This window comes from Mus caroli, unplaced genomic scaffold, assembly GCF_900094665.2.
Source record: "Mus caroli unplaced genomic scaffold, CAROLI_EIJ_v1.1 scaffold_10088_1, whole genome shotgun sequence".
Taxonomy (NCBI): domain Eukaryota; kingdom Metazoa; phylum Chordata; class Mammalia; order Rodentia; family Muridae; genus Mus; species Mus caroli.
Window position 1 is genome coordinate 32,720 of NW_018391082.1, and position 17,861 is coordinate 50,580.

At 40.8% G+C, this 17,861-nt stretch overlaps 1 protein-coding gene across 1 annotated transcript; it reads left to right on the plus strand.

Annotated features, from left to right (window-relative positions):
• Positions 1-681: 681 nt before the first annotated feature.
• LOC110288990 (UDP-glucuronosyltransferase 1-9) lies at positions 682-7,067 on the plus strand. Its single transcript, XM_029473915.1, has one exon. It carries the CDS (start codon positions 794-796, stop codon positions 1,667-1,669), a length of 876 nt encoding a protein of 291 aa, XP_029329775.1. The 5' UTR covers positions 682-793; the 3' UTR covers positions 1,670-7,067.
• Positions 7,068-17,861: the final 10,794 nt, after the last annotated feature.

Here is a 17,861-nt window from a genome sequence, read left to right on the forward strand (position 1 = left end):
CAGTGAGTGTTTCCTATTTTGACAGGGACAGTGGCTGGCTTATTAGATGATTGGAGTCCTACAGCAGGGCTCAGGACCTGTCAGTCAAGACTCCTAAACTCTCAGATCCATGGACTCAAAGCAACATAGAGTTGATTTGAGACCTGGCATGTCCTTTCCAACAAATGTGTCCTTTAGGGAGTGTCCCGTTTCTGTGTGACCTCTAGCACTCTCTGTCACTGTGTGTTCTGCTTAGCTTCACTTCTTCTTCTTCTTTTTTTTTTTTCTTGAGACAGGGTTTCTCTATATAGCCCTGGCTGTCCTGGAACTCACTCTGTAGACCAGGCTGGCCTTGAACTCAGAAATCCACCTGCCTCTACCTCCGGAGTGCTGGGATTAAAGGCGTGCGCAACCATGCCTTGCTTAGCTTCACTTTTTATGCTGTATAAATGACCATGTGGTGGTTGTAGAGGCCCCTTTAAGGCAGCCTCTTACTTTTTCTGAATTATCACAACCTAAAGCCTTTTTTTTTTATAACTCATTGAAAACTGTTTCTGTAATAGAGGTCATGATCTTTCCTGAGCAAATTTCATAACCTTTTTTTATTTGCAGATCAAATGAAAGATATTTAAGACAGCACAGCTAACTAATTATTTCTCTTTTGAGTAAATCATTAACCTGAATTTAACGTCACTTGCAAACATGCAAATCCATGTGTCCACTGCAGTAGGTCTTGTGCCTCTCCTTTTTAACCAGCTCTATTAGAAAAGCTTGCAGTCATAGTGATAGGATTACTCTGGGCTCTGATTTTACCATGGCTCCTGCAGCCTTTCCCGCCTCCTTTTTTCTCTGTCTGCTTCTGGCCTCTGGCTTGGCCCAGGCAGGCAGGCTGCTGGTGGTGCCCATGGATGGGAGCCACTGGTTCACCATGCAGATGGTTGTGGAGAAGCTCATTCACAGAGGGCATGAGGTTGTGGTAGTCATCCCAGAGGTGAGTTGGCAGCTGGGGAAATCACTGAATTGTACAGTGAAGACTTACTCAATTTCTCACACTCTGGAAGACCTGGACAGAGAGTTCAAGTATTTATCTTACACTCAATGGAAAACTCCAGAACACAGTATACGTTCTTTCTTGACTGGTTCAGCCAGAGGTTTCTTTGAACTAACATTTTCACACTGTAGGAGTTTGTTTAACGACAAGAAGTTAGTGGAGTACTTGAAGCAGAGATCTTTTGATGCAGTATTTCTGGATCCTTTCGATGTGTGTGGATTAATTGTTGCCAAATATTTCTCACTCCCATCAGTGATCTTTGCAAGAGGTGTATTTTGTGACTATCTTGAAGAGGGTGCCCAGTGCCCAAGTCTTCCTTCCTATGTTCCTAGACTTTTCTCAAAATCCACAGACACCATGACTTTCAAGGAGAGAGTGTGGAACCATCTTATCTACATTGAAGAACATGCATTTTGCTCCTACTTTTTAAGAACTGCTGTTGAAGTTGCATCTGAAATTCTCCAGACCCCAGTGACTATGGCAGACCTCTTTAGCCCAGTGTCTATTTGGTTGCTACGCACTGACTTTGTGTTGGAGTTCCCCAGGCCTGTGATGCCTAACATGGTTTTTATTGGTGGGATCAACTGCCTCCAAAAGAAGTCACTTTGCAAGGTATGCTATATGCTCTTTAGCATGTGAAGATAGCCCTAGTGTTAGACAATATAAAAGGAAATTCTTTACTGATCTGTGATTTATTGTTTTTATTATTATGTATGTAATTTCTTTTGGGTTAGAGAATTATTTTTGTGCCAATTTACTAATTAGGAGAATAATTCTATATAGGTGACTTATTGATAGAAGTATGTACAGCTGTGGCATAATTGTATATAAATTCCAAAGTACAATCTAATTTTCAATATACATGTATGCCTTCATAATGTATGTGTAAGTCATGAAATTAGTAAGGCGAGATGAAAGTAAACTTTCATGAGTAGAAACAAAGACAGTAATGATAGACATGTTACATCAACACAGAATGAGCACTATTCAGGGGCAGGAAGAGCTGTGCATTCCAGGGTCTGTCTCCCTGAAATGTCTTGCTGTGGGTCTCTGTGTTTGTTCCCATCTGCTGCAAGAGAAAACAGCTATGCTGATGGCTGAATAAGATCCTGACTATGAGTCCAGCAGAACACCAGTGGGAGTCATTTTATTGTCATCTCTTTTTAAACATTACCCAAAGTATTTGTTTTTGCCTTGGCTCTTGAGTCTATCCAGACCCAATCAGTGTTAGAAGTGAGCTCCATCTCATGGAGTGGGCCTTCAGTCAAATCAGACATTGCTTGGTTAATCTCACAAGGTTTGTACCTCCATTGCTCTAATATAATCAAGACAGATTGTAGGTCAATCATATTGTGGTTGGCTTTGCTATCCTGCATCATACCTTTCCATGTCATAGATGCTAGAGCACGGGGCTGAAGGTTCTATGCAGGCACCAGCTCCAGCTCTCCATGTTCAGTGAGTTGTGTGTATGTTATTGTCAACACTGGGACCTTGCTGTCAGTGTGTGGAGAGCAACCTATTGTCTTGGCAACAGCCTGGGCTGTTTAGGGATTTCCATGGAATCCTTTTGGCTAACAACAGCTTTAGATGAAACCCAGTCTCAGCACTGAAAGCTTTGTTTGGTCACAAGATATGGCCGGCAGGGTTTTTGTCTCCTTTAATATATGGAAACATCATTAGGATTACTTCCTTTAGAATAGGAAGTTTCCACTTCACGAAGGTACCTTGCTTCAGGTAGCTAGTGTCGTCTTGCTATGCTGCCCTTGTCCAGCTCTGTACCCTAACCCACAGGCCACTTACTGCCTATATCCAAGGCTCTGCCCCTGGCCACAGCACAGAGTAAATGAGCTCCTTCTGAAAGGCCAGCTCCATGCTGATGAGATCAGGTCTCTGGAAAGTGATCTCCCCCCAGGTGGACTACACTTTCCAGGGTGCATCTTGCCAAGCAGAAATTTATGGGTAGTCATATTGCTGAAGAGCTTGTGAGTCCTGCAGAGAGACTGCTCTTTTTCCAGTCACTTACGTGAATCCTACAGATCTATGAGCATAGGAGACTCTTCCATCTTCTGATATCTTCTTCCATTTCTTTCTTCAAACACTTGAAGTTTTTATCATACAAGACTTTCACTTGCTTGATTACTTATACATATTAGAGGTAAGCTCTTTTAGAATTCTCTCTCTTAGACTTAACAAGATATTTTATATTATTTGAGGCTATTGTGAAAGGTGATATTTCCCTGATTATCTTTCTAGTCTATTTGTCATTTATATATAGGAGGGCTACTGATTTTCTGAGTTAATTTTATATCCAGCTACTTTACTGAAAGTGTTCATCAGCTGTTGGAGTTCCCTGGTGAAATGTTTAGGGTCACTTATATACACTACCACAATTTGATTTCTTCCTTTTCAATTTGTACCCCGATCTCCATCAGTTGCCCTATTGCTCTAGCTAAGATTTCAAGTACTATATTGAATTCGTGTTGAAAGAGTAGACTGAACACCTTAACAAAGACATAAAGATACAAGATGTTCTTTTCTATGCATTTTGCTTGCCAATACATTAGACACACAAGCAATAGCTTTACAGACTTATCATTTTCCTTTAGTGATCACATTACAATCTTTTTATTGAATGACCTTGTTTTGTAAGTGATAATTAGTTATATTTGCTAGCTTTCTGTCTTTGGATTTTGTGAAGAAGACTGTGCTGGTTTTTTAATACTTTCTTTACATCAACATGTTTCTGTATTATGTCCTGATATCTCATAAAGCAAAAGATAACACTGTTAGGTAATACATCTGGGCATGTGCCACACTCATGCACACCATACATTCTTAGTTACACACACACACACAATCCACCACCATCACCATCACTACCACTACGACCCTCAGTCTCACACAGTAATTCACACACACCATGCTCAGCCACACAGAATCACATATATGTGCATATGTTGAGGTTCTTGACAAAGAGCTTGGATGCAGTACAACCACAGACCTAAACAAACAAACAAAAATAACCCTAGAAACATGTATGTGTCTATCCTATTATATGCATATGGCAGCCATGTTTTACATATAGTGTTTGTGTTGCTAGGGAATAGGAGTTATAGGTAGAATTTTATCTGTTTGTTTAAAAGGAAACTCTGTGGCTGTATATGTCTAGGCATTTAATTGTGTTCATTGTGCTACATTCTACCGAGGGAATTTGATGATGATCTTGTAACACAACACCCATGAATCTCTCTGGAAAATTCTTTATAGAGGTATATCACATCTCACAGCAACGGTGACTCCATGGAGTTGCCATACACACAAGAGCAACAGAGTTGGTTTGGCTCTGCACCAGTCCTTCTGTACACAAGGTGTCCTTTGGTGTGGGACATGCTTTACTACAAACCTCTCTTGCATTCTTTCCTCCTTCCTGACAAGTAAATAACAGTTCTTACCTTCTATCCTTCTTATCCCTCTTTTTTTTATATTTAACAATGCAAGCACATTATAGATGCAGAGACTCTTAGTGTTCATAGTTCATAGTTTTTTGAATTCTTAAAATCCAACTACATCATTTGATAACAGTGTTTGAAAAGTGGCATTGCCATAGAGGTCATGATCTTCCAAAGGCAAAGGTCACAAGCTTTTCCTTTCTGGAAAATACACAAATATACAGTCTGCCAAAACAGCCCATTAGTTACTCTCCTGGATAAATTATTGGCAGTGAATATAACTACCTATGAAGATGTAAATACACGTCTTCACTGAGGTAGGTTTGGTTCCTGTACCTTTTCCTGCTACTATACTAGAGATGTAGAATCTAACTGGATAGATTGCTCTAGGATATGCTTTTCTCAGGCTCCTGGCATTTTTCCAGCTTCTCTTCCTTTGTGTATGTATCTGCTGCTGATCTCTGGCTTTGCTCAGGCACATAGGTTGCTGGTGATGTCCATGGATAAGAGCCAAACATTTACCATGAAACCTCTTTTAGTTAAACTGGCCCACAAAGGCGTGAGCTAATAGTCATGGTTCCAGAAGTGAGTTGGGAATAGGGCAGACCACTGAATTCTCCAGGGGAAGACTCATTTGGATTCTCACAGAAGGTAGACTAAGGTTTTGAAGGATGAGTATGCTTTGTCTAATAGTGACCTCAGCCGAAGGCTCTACTGACATCATCTTTTCATTGTGTAGGAGTATGTTTAGCAAAAAACAATTAGTAAGTTACCCACGGCAGAGTTTTCTGATACATTCTTGTACCCTTTTGATGTGTACAACTTAGCTTTTACCAAATATCTTTCCCTTCTACCAGTTGATGGGGCCTATTCATCTGAGTTTGTCTCCACTCAGAAACTAGGCCATAAGCCTTTGCCCCAGCAGCAGAACCAAAGTTCAGGAACAAGACAATAAAATTCCCCTCTGGAGGAACTACCTAAAGATAGCCACCTAAATAGGAGATATCATATCTCAGAATAGGCCTTCTGTGCTGGGCAGCCCATCCTGTGGTTATAATTCATGGTGCAGGAATGCAACCCCTATGTGGCATCCCAGCACCCATCAATGAGGTTTTAGATTACCTCATTCTATCAATATAATATTAAAATGTTTACCTATCTTAAATATAAGTCACTTTGCTTTTATAGCTGACCTGCTTGCCTGAATTGCTCTGAGTCTAGAAGCTGCTGTCTCTGGCACCTCATAGTAAAACAGCAGGGGACTAAGTAAAGTAGCCATTATTCTATCTCCACAGGAACTGCTGGGCTCTTGGTTGAAGTCTAAGGAAGAAAAAGAGGAGGGAGGCCTGTCTCTGCTCTATGTCCTCAGCACTTGTGTTTTTCAGAGGTCATGGTCACATTGTAAAAAGTTCATCACAAGTTTGCACATAAAGTCAGGCCATGAATTAAATAAAAGGTTTATAACAGAGAATGTCTACATGAGTATCCCCTAAGAGTAATTATCTGGGTAAACATTCATCATTTGTTAATAGCTCTACAGGTTCATAGAGAGTTAAAGACTGTAACTAAGTTATTCTTGAAGTTTTGTATAGATAAACCCAGTTCATATTTTATCTTCCATCTGTGCACCTATAGTAAATCCTTAGCTCCTTTTCTAAGACTTTTAGTTAATGGTTTTACAACTTCTTAGAATGTGCTCTAGGTGTTAGATGACTGTTTGTTTCTTAGAAGCAATTAACTCCTGACACTTGAAGACTGGCAGAGTTTTCATGGCAGTTTTGACATCAAAAAAGATTTAATAAGCAGCCCTATTATAAACAAGGCTTGAGTATCTTTGTCTGCGTCACCATTTTGAAGTGGTAGTGACCCCTGCATGCTGGTTGTTTCTGCAGAATAAATGTTCTTTGTTCTTTCATACCACTTGAGTCTGGGGTCTTCCTTCAGCGATTCTCCAACCCTAACACTGGGATGGTCAGCAAAATAATATTTGTTCTGATGTTGAAGGAAGTACTCAATGCACCAATCCTTTTTCTGGTGCTGGATTTTTAAATCCTAATAAGTCCATATAAAAGACACAAAATAAAGATATTAATTATAATGCTTAGATTGTGCAGATCTAGGGCTTTACTAACTTACTCCCCAGCCATAAGGCCCCTTATTTCTTGCAGTTTCTCCTGGCCATGAGGTTTTGGTCCATGGCAACTTCCTCCTCCTCTGGCTTCTTCTTCTCTCTCTCCCTCCTTACCTGAAACTCCCTGTCAAGCCTCTAATCCCACCTGGAATGCCTCATTAGCATGGGGAAGCATTTCAGAAATCTCTGGTGCTGGCTGAATGAGTTTTGTCAGGGGAAAGGAAATTGGTCCTATAATCTAACTGAGGCTACATGGCATTTCTTGGGTCAAGGTGTGTGTGGGAACTTAGAATTGCCTGGACAAGGTCAGAGAAGGAGAAATTCTGCTAATGAAGGGAAGGGAGCTAATGAAGGGAAGGGAGTACTTGATTACTTGCCAAGCCCCACAAGGCTATCCAGTCAATTGTAGACTTTGACCTTAATCAGCAGTTTTCCCACATAAGTTCCCCCCCCCCCCCNCCCCGAAACAATGGTAACTCAATCACTTGGTGCAGCAACTAAAATCCTAATCTTGTAAGCCTTATTATATCTAAATCCTCCAGTGGTGAATCCTATGGATCTGCCCATTGAAACCAGAAGACACGCAAACCTACAGCTTGTCATCAGTCTATCCCAGTCCAAAGAGCCCTCTCTCTCTCCTGCTTCCTCTCTTCCCTTGCCCAACACAGAAGTCCCGCCTACTCACTCAGTGATTCGCTCCTTTATTCATTAGGGGATTGATTCACAAGAAGTCACATGTACGTGACTCACACTTCCCCCTTTCTGTTCTAATAAAAAACAAAACCTTTCTCTCAAATATAAATAGATCACAACTATTACCATTTTGTAATTCATAAGGTATAAAATAGACCTAATGCTCAGTCTGTCATTTATGTCAACTCTGTCATTTATGTCGTTAAGATACACTGTCCTCTATCCTAACTTAAAAGACTTATAACTTTACACCTGACTTATGTCCTGGCTTTAGATTGTATGCCATCTAAAAAACATCCTCTAAAATCTGTTTTCTCAAAGTAAATAGCCTGGGTTGGCTATGAGACTATGTAGGTTTTCAACCCTGCCAGAAATCTAAGAATGACTATTATTAACTGAAAATATATAGGAAGCCTAACACAGCTTCCAGAACTGATAGATCTGCCTTTACATGTTACTTGATCTCTTTCCCTTACTGCTTGTAATATTCTTTCTGTTTAGTGCACTTGGTGTTTTGATTATTATGTGACAGGAGGAATTTCTTTTCTGGTCGAGTCTATTTGGAGTTCTGTAGGCTTCTTGTATGTTCATGGGAATCTCTTTCTTTAGGTTAGGGAAGTTTTCTTCTATAATTTTGTTGAAGATAGTTACTGGCCCTTTAAGTTGGGAATCTTCACTCTCTTCTATACCTATTTCCTTAGGTTTGTTCTTCTCATTGTGTCCTGGATTTCCTGGATGTTCGGGTTAGGAGCTTTTTGCATTTTGCCTTTTCTTTGACTGTTGTCTTAATGTTTTCTAAGATATCTTCTGCACTTGAGATTCTCTCTTCTATCTCTTGTATTCTGTTGGTGATGCTTGCATCTATGACTCCTGATCTCTTTCCTAGGTTTTCTATTTCCAGGGTTGTCTTCCTTTGTGATCTCTTTATTGTTTCTACTTCCACTTTTAGATCCTGCACTGTTTTGTTCAATTCCTTCACCTGTTTGTGTTTTCCTGTAATTCTTTAAAGGATTTTCGTGTTTCCTCTTTAAGGGCTTCTATCTGTTTACCTGTGTTCGCCTGTATTTCTTTAAGGGAGTTATTTATGTCTTTCTTAAAGTTCTCTCTCATCATTATGAGATTGATTTTAAATCAGAGTCTTGCTTTTCTGGTATGTTTGGGTACCAGGGCTCGCTGTGGTGGGAGAACTGGGTTCTGATGATGCCAAGTAGTCTTGGCTTCTGTTGCTTGTGTTTGTGCTCTTGCCTTTTGCCATCTGGTTATCTCTGGTGTTAGCTGGTCTTCCTGTCTCTGACTGTGGCTTGTGCCTCCTGCAAGCCTGTGTGTCAGTACTCCTGGGAGACTAGTTTTCTCTGAGAGGAATTTGGGTATAAAGTGCTGTGGCACAGGGTCAGCTCCTGGGTGCAGAAGGAAACCAGAAGGATCCTGTCCCTGCCTGTTCCTTGATTCCTGTCTTGATGGCTCTGGGTAGGTCCCTCTTGGGCCAGAAATTTGAGCAAAAGTTGTGGTCTTAACTGTGCTTACAGGTATGTTGGTATTCCTGGGAGACCAGCTCTCTCCTGGCAGTATTTGGGTATGGAGAGCTGTGGCACATGATCAGTTCCTGGCGCAGACAGAAACCGGAAGGAACCTGACCCAGGCTGCTTCTCAATTCCTGTGTCCTGAGGTCTCTGGGTGGGTCCTTCGGAGTAGAAGTGGTGGTCTTACCTGTGCTTACAGACATGTCAGTACTCTTGGGGGACTAGCTTTCTCCCAGCAGTATTTGGGTATGAAGTGCTGTGGCACGGGATCAGGTCTGGGTGCTGTGGCAGTTCCTGGTGCAGACTCGCTTTTGTTTTTTTAATGAACCAATATTGATATCTATAATTCCAAATGATATAACCACCCCAGTCCTTAAAACTCTAAAGGATTTCCTTTCTCAGTAGCACATAGACTCAGGAGCAGGGTGAGGGGGTCTAGGTATGCACATACCATTTTTTAGTGCATCTGGTTAATTGCTTTGAGCAACTTCACCATTTGGTCAACTGTATGTGAGAGCTCTCATTTTTCTGTGTCCTCTTCTGTTATGGATATTGTTCAACTCTTAAAATTTTATTTATCTTGAGGGTGAAAAATCCTTATTATATACAAGTTTTTAAAAAACAACAACAAATACTTCAAGAGTGGAGTCCAATTTCTTCCCTTCTAGATGAACTCCTTGGCTTCTGTAACAATCATCATGGTTGACTTCCAATCAATGTATCCTTCCAATCTTCAAAATACTTATTGAACTTGTAAAAGTTTTGCCATATATTGCAATAACTGGTCTGGCATCTTACAGAGCACCTTGTCTCATTGTAGTTTCTTTACATTGAAAGTGAGTGTACATTGGAGTAGCAGAAGCCAGCGGTGATATTATATGCTTGGGATACTAACAGTATCACCAGAAGATTCCCCAATGCAGGTGTTGCATTTTTAATGAAACTGAGATTGATTTGATACTGAGAGACAGATACTCCAAAGGCTCTCTCTCTAAGTCTTTTCCCTCTTTGTAGTCCTGAAGGAACAAGGACATAGACTACTGGGCATGAGTCAGATTGGACAAGTTTTAGCCACCAAACTCTCAGCATGGTGAGGGAGAATCAAAGTATCTTCAATGCAATTGCCAAAGCTCTGGTCATCTAGCTGCTACTGCCTCTCTCCTGTCCTGCACTGTCCCTCTGTGTTCCTGTCATGTTGCCTTCTTCCAGTTTCTCAAGTTACCATATTCTGTTCTTCCTTAGGGTCTTTCTGACTTCCACTTTCTCTCTGAAATCCTTTCTCCCACAAACATTTATCCAAAAACCACTTGTTTTGATTCCAATTCTAATGATATATCATTGGGAAGCTTTCCATGAGCCCCTGAGAAGGTCACCTCTTCAAATTAGAGATCTCATGGTGCCTGGAGACATATTTTAACTTTCATATCTTTTTTGTTTTGTTTTGTTTTGTTTTGTTTTTCGATACAGGGTTTCTCTGTGTAGCTCTGGCTGTCCTGGAACTCACTCTGTAGACCAGGCTGGCCTTGAACTCAGAAATCCACCTGCCTCTGCCTCCCAAGTGCTGGGATTAAAGGCGTGCGCCACCACCGCCCTGATTTAACTTTTATATCTTAATCACAGCTAATGATTCATCTACACCTCCCATGTTTTAATTCCCTGGTACAGGATCCACATGTCTCCAGAACCTTCCTGGAACTTGGAGCACATTTGCTGGATGATGCAAAATGGTTGACATAGAGGGTTGTGCCTAAGGATTTGTCCTCAGAAGGCTCTAAGTTGAATTCTGGGGCCACCAGACTTGGTGTTGCTGTGAGAAATCCATAGGGACTTACAGGACAAGATGCATGGAAATGTGGACAAAGTCTGAATTATTTGTTCACTGCTTTTTTCATAATTCAGTTCTATTTCCATGCACTCTCAGTGTCAGTTAGGAGGACCCTGGGGTCCCCACAGGGTATGGGTTGGTTAAGGGAGGTTTGAATGAGTCAGTAGAGTGACTTGGGGGTGTGTTCGAAGATAGTTAAATACAGAGTTTGAGAACATGGCTTTTGGAGCCATCCAGTACTGACTTCCCACATCACCCTTAGCTGAACCTCGCCCATCCCTAAGAAGTTTCCAGCACAAATAACTGATATCCAGATAAAATTCCATCACATATAAAAGCTGTCTGCTATGTAGCAACAAACCTCCAATATCCCTGGCGAGCTGGACAGTGTGCATTGTCTACCACAGCTGCTTTCCACCTTCACAGTGTTAAGGGGAATAACCAAGCTTCCAGCTCGCTTCAGAATGGTTTGAGCAGGTGCCACACTTATCATGTTGGGAGCTTCCCACAAACAATTGTGTTCAGATGGGTGAAGAGCTTGCAAATTAGATAGAACAAAACATAACATGCTCTCTACATTATTCTAAGCCCTTGCATGCAGGACAGAAATATTAGGATGCCTATTTTACGATGATATTGAATAAACTGCCCAAGATTACAGTTGCAGCATTGTTGTATGGTGTTGCCTAGTTTGATGCTTCTACATTTGTTCTTGTTTTGTTGCCCATGGTTACATTTGACCAATGGATTCTTTCATGGTTAAAACAAATATTTGGATTGTTGTTCTGCTTCTGTGAAGAAAGCCATTGGTGAATTTATAGTCAACACATTGAATCTGTAACTCAGTTGAGTATGACTAAAACTATGACAACATCAATTCATTTAACCAGAAGCACGGACTATTGTTTTGTTTGTTTCTGGTTTTTTTTTTTTTTCCCTATCCTCCTCAAGCTTTTTTTTTTTTTTTCTCCCTTCAGTGTTTTGTAATTTTTAATGTGTAGAACTTCCATCTCTTTGGTTAAATTTATTCCCAAGTATCTTCTTTGGGGGTAATTACTATAAATGGAATTTTCTCTGAATTATTATTTTTGTGTAGTTCATAGTGTGAAGGACACTACTGATATTTAGTGGATGACAGTGTCTTCATTTATGGGTTCTATCATGTTTTCCTTTTTTTGGTGGAGTCTGTGGGTCTTTCTATATCATGAAAGCAGCAAGCACCGACAATTTCACTTCTGCTTCTATGTGGATGCTGTACTTATTTCTCTTGCCCAATATATTTGGCAACAGCTTCTAATATTATATTGGCCAAAAATGGGAAGAGTGAGCATTCTTTTGTTTTTTTTTTAATATCTTTGGGGAAATTTTTATGTTTTGTGATATAGATACTATCTTGAGTATAAGCAGGTATAGAAAGGGAAGAGAAGGGAAGGGAAAGGAAAGGGAAGGGGAAGGGGAAGGGGAAGGAAAGGAGAGAGAAGAAGGTGACATGGAAGAGGGAGAGGATGCAGAGGAGGAGGAAGATGAAGAAAAGCGGAACAGGAGTACATGGCCTGGAGAAACCACAAGTTCTAAGGGGTCTCATAAGCTGTGGAAGATGGTAGTGTAGCGGTAAATCTGCCCAATCTAGGCACACAGCATGTAATCATATTAACTGTGTTGTGTTTTCATTGCCGAGGCATATTTGGGTGGAGATTTACCGCAACAAATTTCTATTGCTGTGATAAAACACCATGACCAAAGGCAACTTGAAGAAAGAGTTTATTTCAGCTTACATCACCGAGGAAGTCAGAGCAGGAACTCAAGGCATGAACCTAGAGGCAGGAGCTGAGGCAGAGGCCACTGAGGGAACTGTTTACAGGTTTGCACATCATGGCTGGTTCAGCTGCATTCTCATAGCACCCAGGACCATTAGTTCAGGGGTGGCACTACCCACAGTGGTCCCTAAGGTAATTAATTCTAGGTAGGTACAGAATTACTACCATCCTGTTAGTTGCCTTCTAATTTTGGAGTAAATAGCTTCTCTATTCCTAAGCTCTCTGTTTTGCTTCGGCAGCTTTTTGCAGTAGTGTTTTGTGAAGTTTGCTCACATGTGTTGCTTGTCTATAGAAGAGTACTCCAAAGCTTCCACAGCACATTTATGCCATGGACCACCCCAGTCAGGTGTGGGGGTCCCTGGGACAAGGGTTCTCAAAGGCTAGGTGGGTAAGGATTCGGTGGTGACAAACAGAAACAAACAAAGAGGCAGTTTGAATCTGAATGTACTTTGCAGCTCTCAAGCAAGGGTTTTTATACATTAAAAAAAAAAAAACAAGTATTATAACTCTGAAAAGATATATTTGGTGAAACAATCATGAATAGAACAGAGAATGTCATTTGGCACAGAAAGCACAAAAATCATCCAAGTAGTACAACTCTAAAAAGATGTATTTAGTAGAACAATCACAAATAGAACAGGTAACACCATTGTTATTTGGCACAATAGAAATCATCCAAGTATTACAACTCTGAAAGAATGTATTCAATGGGGCAATCATCTAAGGCTAGTGGCATATTTCCAAGAGCAGGTTAATAAAATTTTATGGTCAGTAATTGTTTAACATCTAATACCTGTTTTTTTGTAAATCTTCAAAACATAAATTTAAACTATTTTAATTCTTTTTATTTAAGGCTTTCTTTACTATATATCAAAGTCCACTTCCAATGAGATACATGTAGTCATATGAAATGTTATTGTTGGGAAAGTTTTTATTTATCATAACACTATCATGTAATTTTGTAAATGAATTATGAAGTAAAGCACTGGTTTTCCAGGAGATAAGGTCATGGCTAGTGACCACATCTCTAAGGACACTCATCTCAAGGGATGCTTTCTTACCCATTTTTCTCGCATAAGATCTTAGCCTAGGCTATCAGGAACATGTCACAATAAGAAAAGGAATAAAAAATATTAAACAGATAAACTGCCATGAGAACTATGGCTCAGTATTTTGTTCCAGGCAAGAGTTCCACAAGCAGTTCCAGGGGGCCTCCTTTTGACGTCGTCCCCTCAGTCTGTGGAACTTGTCACACAGATTCTCCTGGAGTTGGTGTGGCACATTTACTACTATCAATGTCCGCTGGGTTTTACTCACACCCCATTTTATGTTCTAGACCTGAGTTTGAGTCTTTTGTGATGTGTTTCATTTCCAGTTCATTGTAGGCACACATTATTCACAGCTTCCTAGTTTATCCTTGATAGAAGGGGTAAATCTACTGTACACCCCACCCTGACAGGCCTAGAGTGTTGTGACTGCAGGCATGTTTGCCTTTACCCTTATGATATGATGTAAGCAGCTGGTGATCTTCTTCAGTTAAAGGACATTAGGGTCTGTCCATCAGGTCTAGTGGTGACCTCTCTAAGCAGTTGTTCATGTAAGATTTATCCTTTATCATTCACTGTTTTTATTTTGTTTTGTCTTGCTTTTCAAGCCAGATCTAATTGTGTGGCCTAGGTTAAGCTCAAACTGGACTGCTAGAGTTACAGGCGTGTGCTACCACACCTTGCCTCTCACTCATATTCAAAAAACAAATTTGCTAGGTAAAATATTGTTAGCTAGTACTATTACCCCTACCCTCACCCCTTGCAACACTCTGGATATATCATTCTATTTTCTTCTGGGCTATGGGGAATGTCCTGAGAACTCTGCTGACATTGAATAGTCTTCATATTCTTTTGTATGTGATTTGTTTCCTACCTGTCATAGTCACTGTTCTTTTGCATTTCATATGACACTATGACCACTACAATTCTTCTGAAATAAAGCATTTAATTGGGGGCTTGCTTACAGTTTAAGAGGCTTAGACTATTATCATCATAGGGGAGCACGGCGGCAGGCATGGCAGCCATGGTGCTGGAGAAGTAATTGAGAGCTACATCTTGATCCATAGGCAGAGAGAGAGAGAGAGAGAGAGAGAGAGAGAGAGAGAGAGAGAGAGAGAGAGAGAGAGAGAGAGAGAGAGAGAGAGAGAGAGAGAGAGAGAGAGAGAGAGAGAGAGAGGAGAGAGAGAGAGAAGAAAGGCCACCCCCAGTGACATGTGAGCCTATGCGCACTATTCTTATTCAAACCACCCTATTCTATTCTGTGTGGTCAAATCTGCTGCTGAAACTTTGTTTTTGTTTGACAGTTTGGTTGTTGTATTCATCATCTGACTTTTTACTGTTTGTTGTTCAATTTCCATTTTTTGCCTACTGTCATTAAATTTTACTTCCAATGTTCTGATAGTCTCTTGACCATTTTTATGACTCTTGATCTGAAATTTTTCTTAGTCATTTTATGGATCTCAGTTTCTTTGGTGCCCCCTCTTAGTTTCTTTCATGTATGTCACAGGTCCTTGATTCTTTTTACTACTAATGTCTTTGTGTTGAAAAGTCAAACTTCTGCTTTGAATTCTTGACCCATTCTCCATGGGTGGAACCCATTGTCATTTATTCTAGCCTGTATCTCTGAGTAAGAGGGCTTCTTGTAAGCTTTCTAGTTGACTAAACTGCACGCTGCTTCTGTGCTTATGCTGGGTAGGGCTGCTAGCAGGCTTTGCTAGATGCTCGGTGGTGGAAGTCGCTCTGCCTGTGCAGGGCCAGTTGGTAGGTCTTTTTGACTGAAGGGGATTACTGATCAACTTCGCTAATTAAACACAAATATGCCCTTGGGATCTCTGAGATCCATAGGATTGGGCTGATTTCCTTTCTGGGGAGGATCATTAATCACAGGGTCTAGCTGAATGAAACTTTTGCCTTATAATGCTTTTATACCTTATTAGTAAGGGTTTTCCATAGGAACAAAACTGATAGGACAAATATATGCTGAAAGGGGGGTTGTTACATTGGATTAGTCCAGTCCAGATAGTCTAATAATGGCTGTCTTTACACTGGAGAGCCTGAGAATTTGATTACTTTTCAATCCGTGACACTGTTTACCTAGCAAGCCTTAAGATGGCCTTGAAGTCCTAGACAATCCCCAGAGAGCCACTGGTCTTCAGTCAGTGTTGGAAGCTCAGTGAAGCTGAGTTCTGATATCAGGAAAGGAATATAGCAGAAGCGCCAGCAACAGGATAGAAAAACTGCCCACCGGAGCTTGAAGGCAATGAAGTCAAAAGCAAAATGTCCCCCTGGGGATTCCTTTTACCTGAACTGCCGCTAGAAGGCGCCATCACATTCAGCATGGGTCTTTCTTCCCTTTCCAAATAACTTGATGGAGAAAAGCTCTTACAGGTCTGGCCAGCAGCTTAGGTTTTAGATGGTTCAAGATCTGATCAAGGTGAGGACCAGGAGGAACCATGGCTGCCAGCCCGCACACTCTTCTGAAGTGGTCAGGAATGCAGCTCTTTGTTTATCCAGGGAAGTCAAACTATGCTCTGAGATATGTTAGAAACACAGAAGAATAAAGAGTGATGCTAACTGTCTTTCTATGCCTATGGAGACTGACCAGGCTGGTTTTGTAGATGGGCTAGGGTTTAGTAGTTATCTCTGGACTGGTTCCATAGCTGATGAGTGATACCAAGGTGCCATGGAAGTATGATTTTTGCTTCCTTTCTTTGTTTTTGATTCTGCTTCACCCCATGTGGCATGACTATGTCCTTTCTCCTAGTGACTCCCAGGCCACCAGAGATATCTCTGGGAACACTAAGGACTTTGTATTATGAACACTAGCTCACCTCTCTGCCAGCAGGTTTATGTTCAGGGTAAATGATCTCCTTATCTTCATTGCCCTGATTTGGGGATAAGAGTTGGGTGGTGTGATCCGAGTTAGACAATTGTTCCTTCTTTTTTACTTTACTTGAATTTCATTAAGTTCTGTGAACCATTCATGCTTCCTGGACTTGTTTTCAATTGTTATGGTTTCAAAGTGAGGTCTTGGGGAGCTGTTAGTTTATTTTTCTTTGGGAGGATCTGAGCCCGAGTCTTCCTGAACCAGAAACTAGATGTCATACTAGCCATTTTTTGTTTGGTTGGTTTTATTTTGAGGCTGGGACTATTATATAGATCCAGCTGTTCTGGAGCTTGCTATGTCCACCAGGCAAGCCTTGAATTCACAATATCTACTTGCCTCTGCCTCCCTAGTACTGGGATTAAAGACATGGCATGCTAGCCATTATTTAGTCTTCAAAAATGATCACCTGAGTGTTTCCCAGTCACCAAGGTAAATAGATGACTAAAGTATATATCTATTAACAGTGGCATTTAAGGTAAAAAGGGACAATGTTAAGGTAAAATGTTTAAGGTAAAAAGGGACAACAAGGATCACCCCCCTCCCAGGATGACTATACAATTTCTTGCTAAATGTACCTTATTACCTGATATATGCCACTAAGCTATCCATGAAACTATATAGAAAACTTGCATGATGCAGTTGAGTCTAAAGACAAATTCTTTTTGTTCTTCTCCAGATAAGCCATATCTGGGCACTGTGCAAATAGGATGAATACACAAGGGAATCATATGCCCTGACATCAAGGTGTACTCAAGGGACTGTGGAACAAAATGGCATAGATTCCCTTGGGGAAACCCACAGCAGAGGTCTCAACCTCTCTTTAGACTATGTGACATTGCATTGGACATATGAAAAGTAAGAGAGATGGCAGTCGCATGCCACCAGGTCCCTGGCATGATCCATACTATAGCTGCCTATTTTAGCATATCCCAGCTCTCCAGGAGTTTAGCTGTGGAATAAGAATTCTTCTGCAGTGCCGAGACCAGCAGCATTGCTCATCTGGTAGAGTCTTTTCACTGTCAGAAGGGTGGTGCTAAGGACCCTCCCCTTAGGCTTTGGGAGCAGAGGCAGCAATTCCCTTTGGGACACAGTGTAGTGGCCTAAAGAAAGTGCCCAGATTTTTACTTTGGGACCAATTCTAAAATTGTGAGATTCTTTTGGCACTTTCTTCCTTCCTCTTGGGAAAACGTTTGGATATAGAGTCAAGTGTATTTCTTCATAACAATTTCTAAACTCATGTTATGTGATTCTGCCCAAGAAAAGGGTAATAGGCCCTTCTTATCAGAAAAACAAACAAGTAGGCATCTCAATAATGGCTCAATTGTTATTGTTTTCAAAAGTCAGTCATTGTCAGGGAGTGTACTTCCTTTTTTTTTTTTTTTTTAGAATTAATTTTTTGTTAGGTATTTTCCTCATTTACATTTTCAATGCTATCCAAAAAGTCCCCAATACACTCCCTCCCC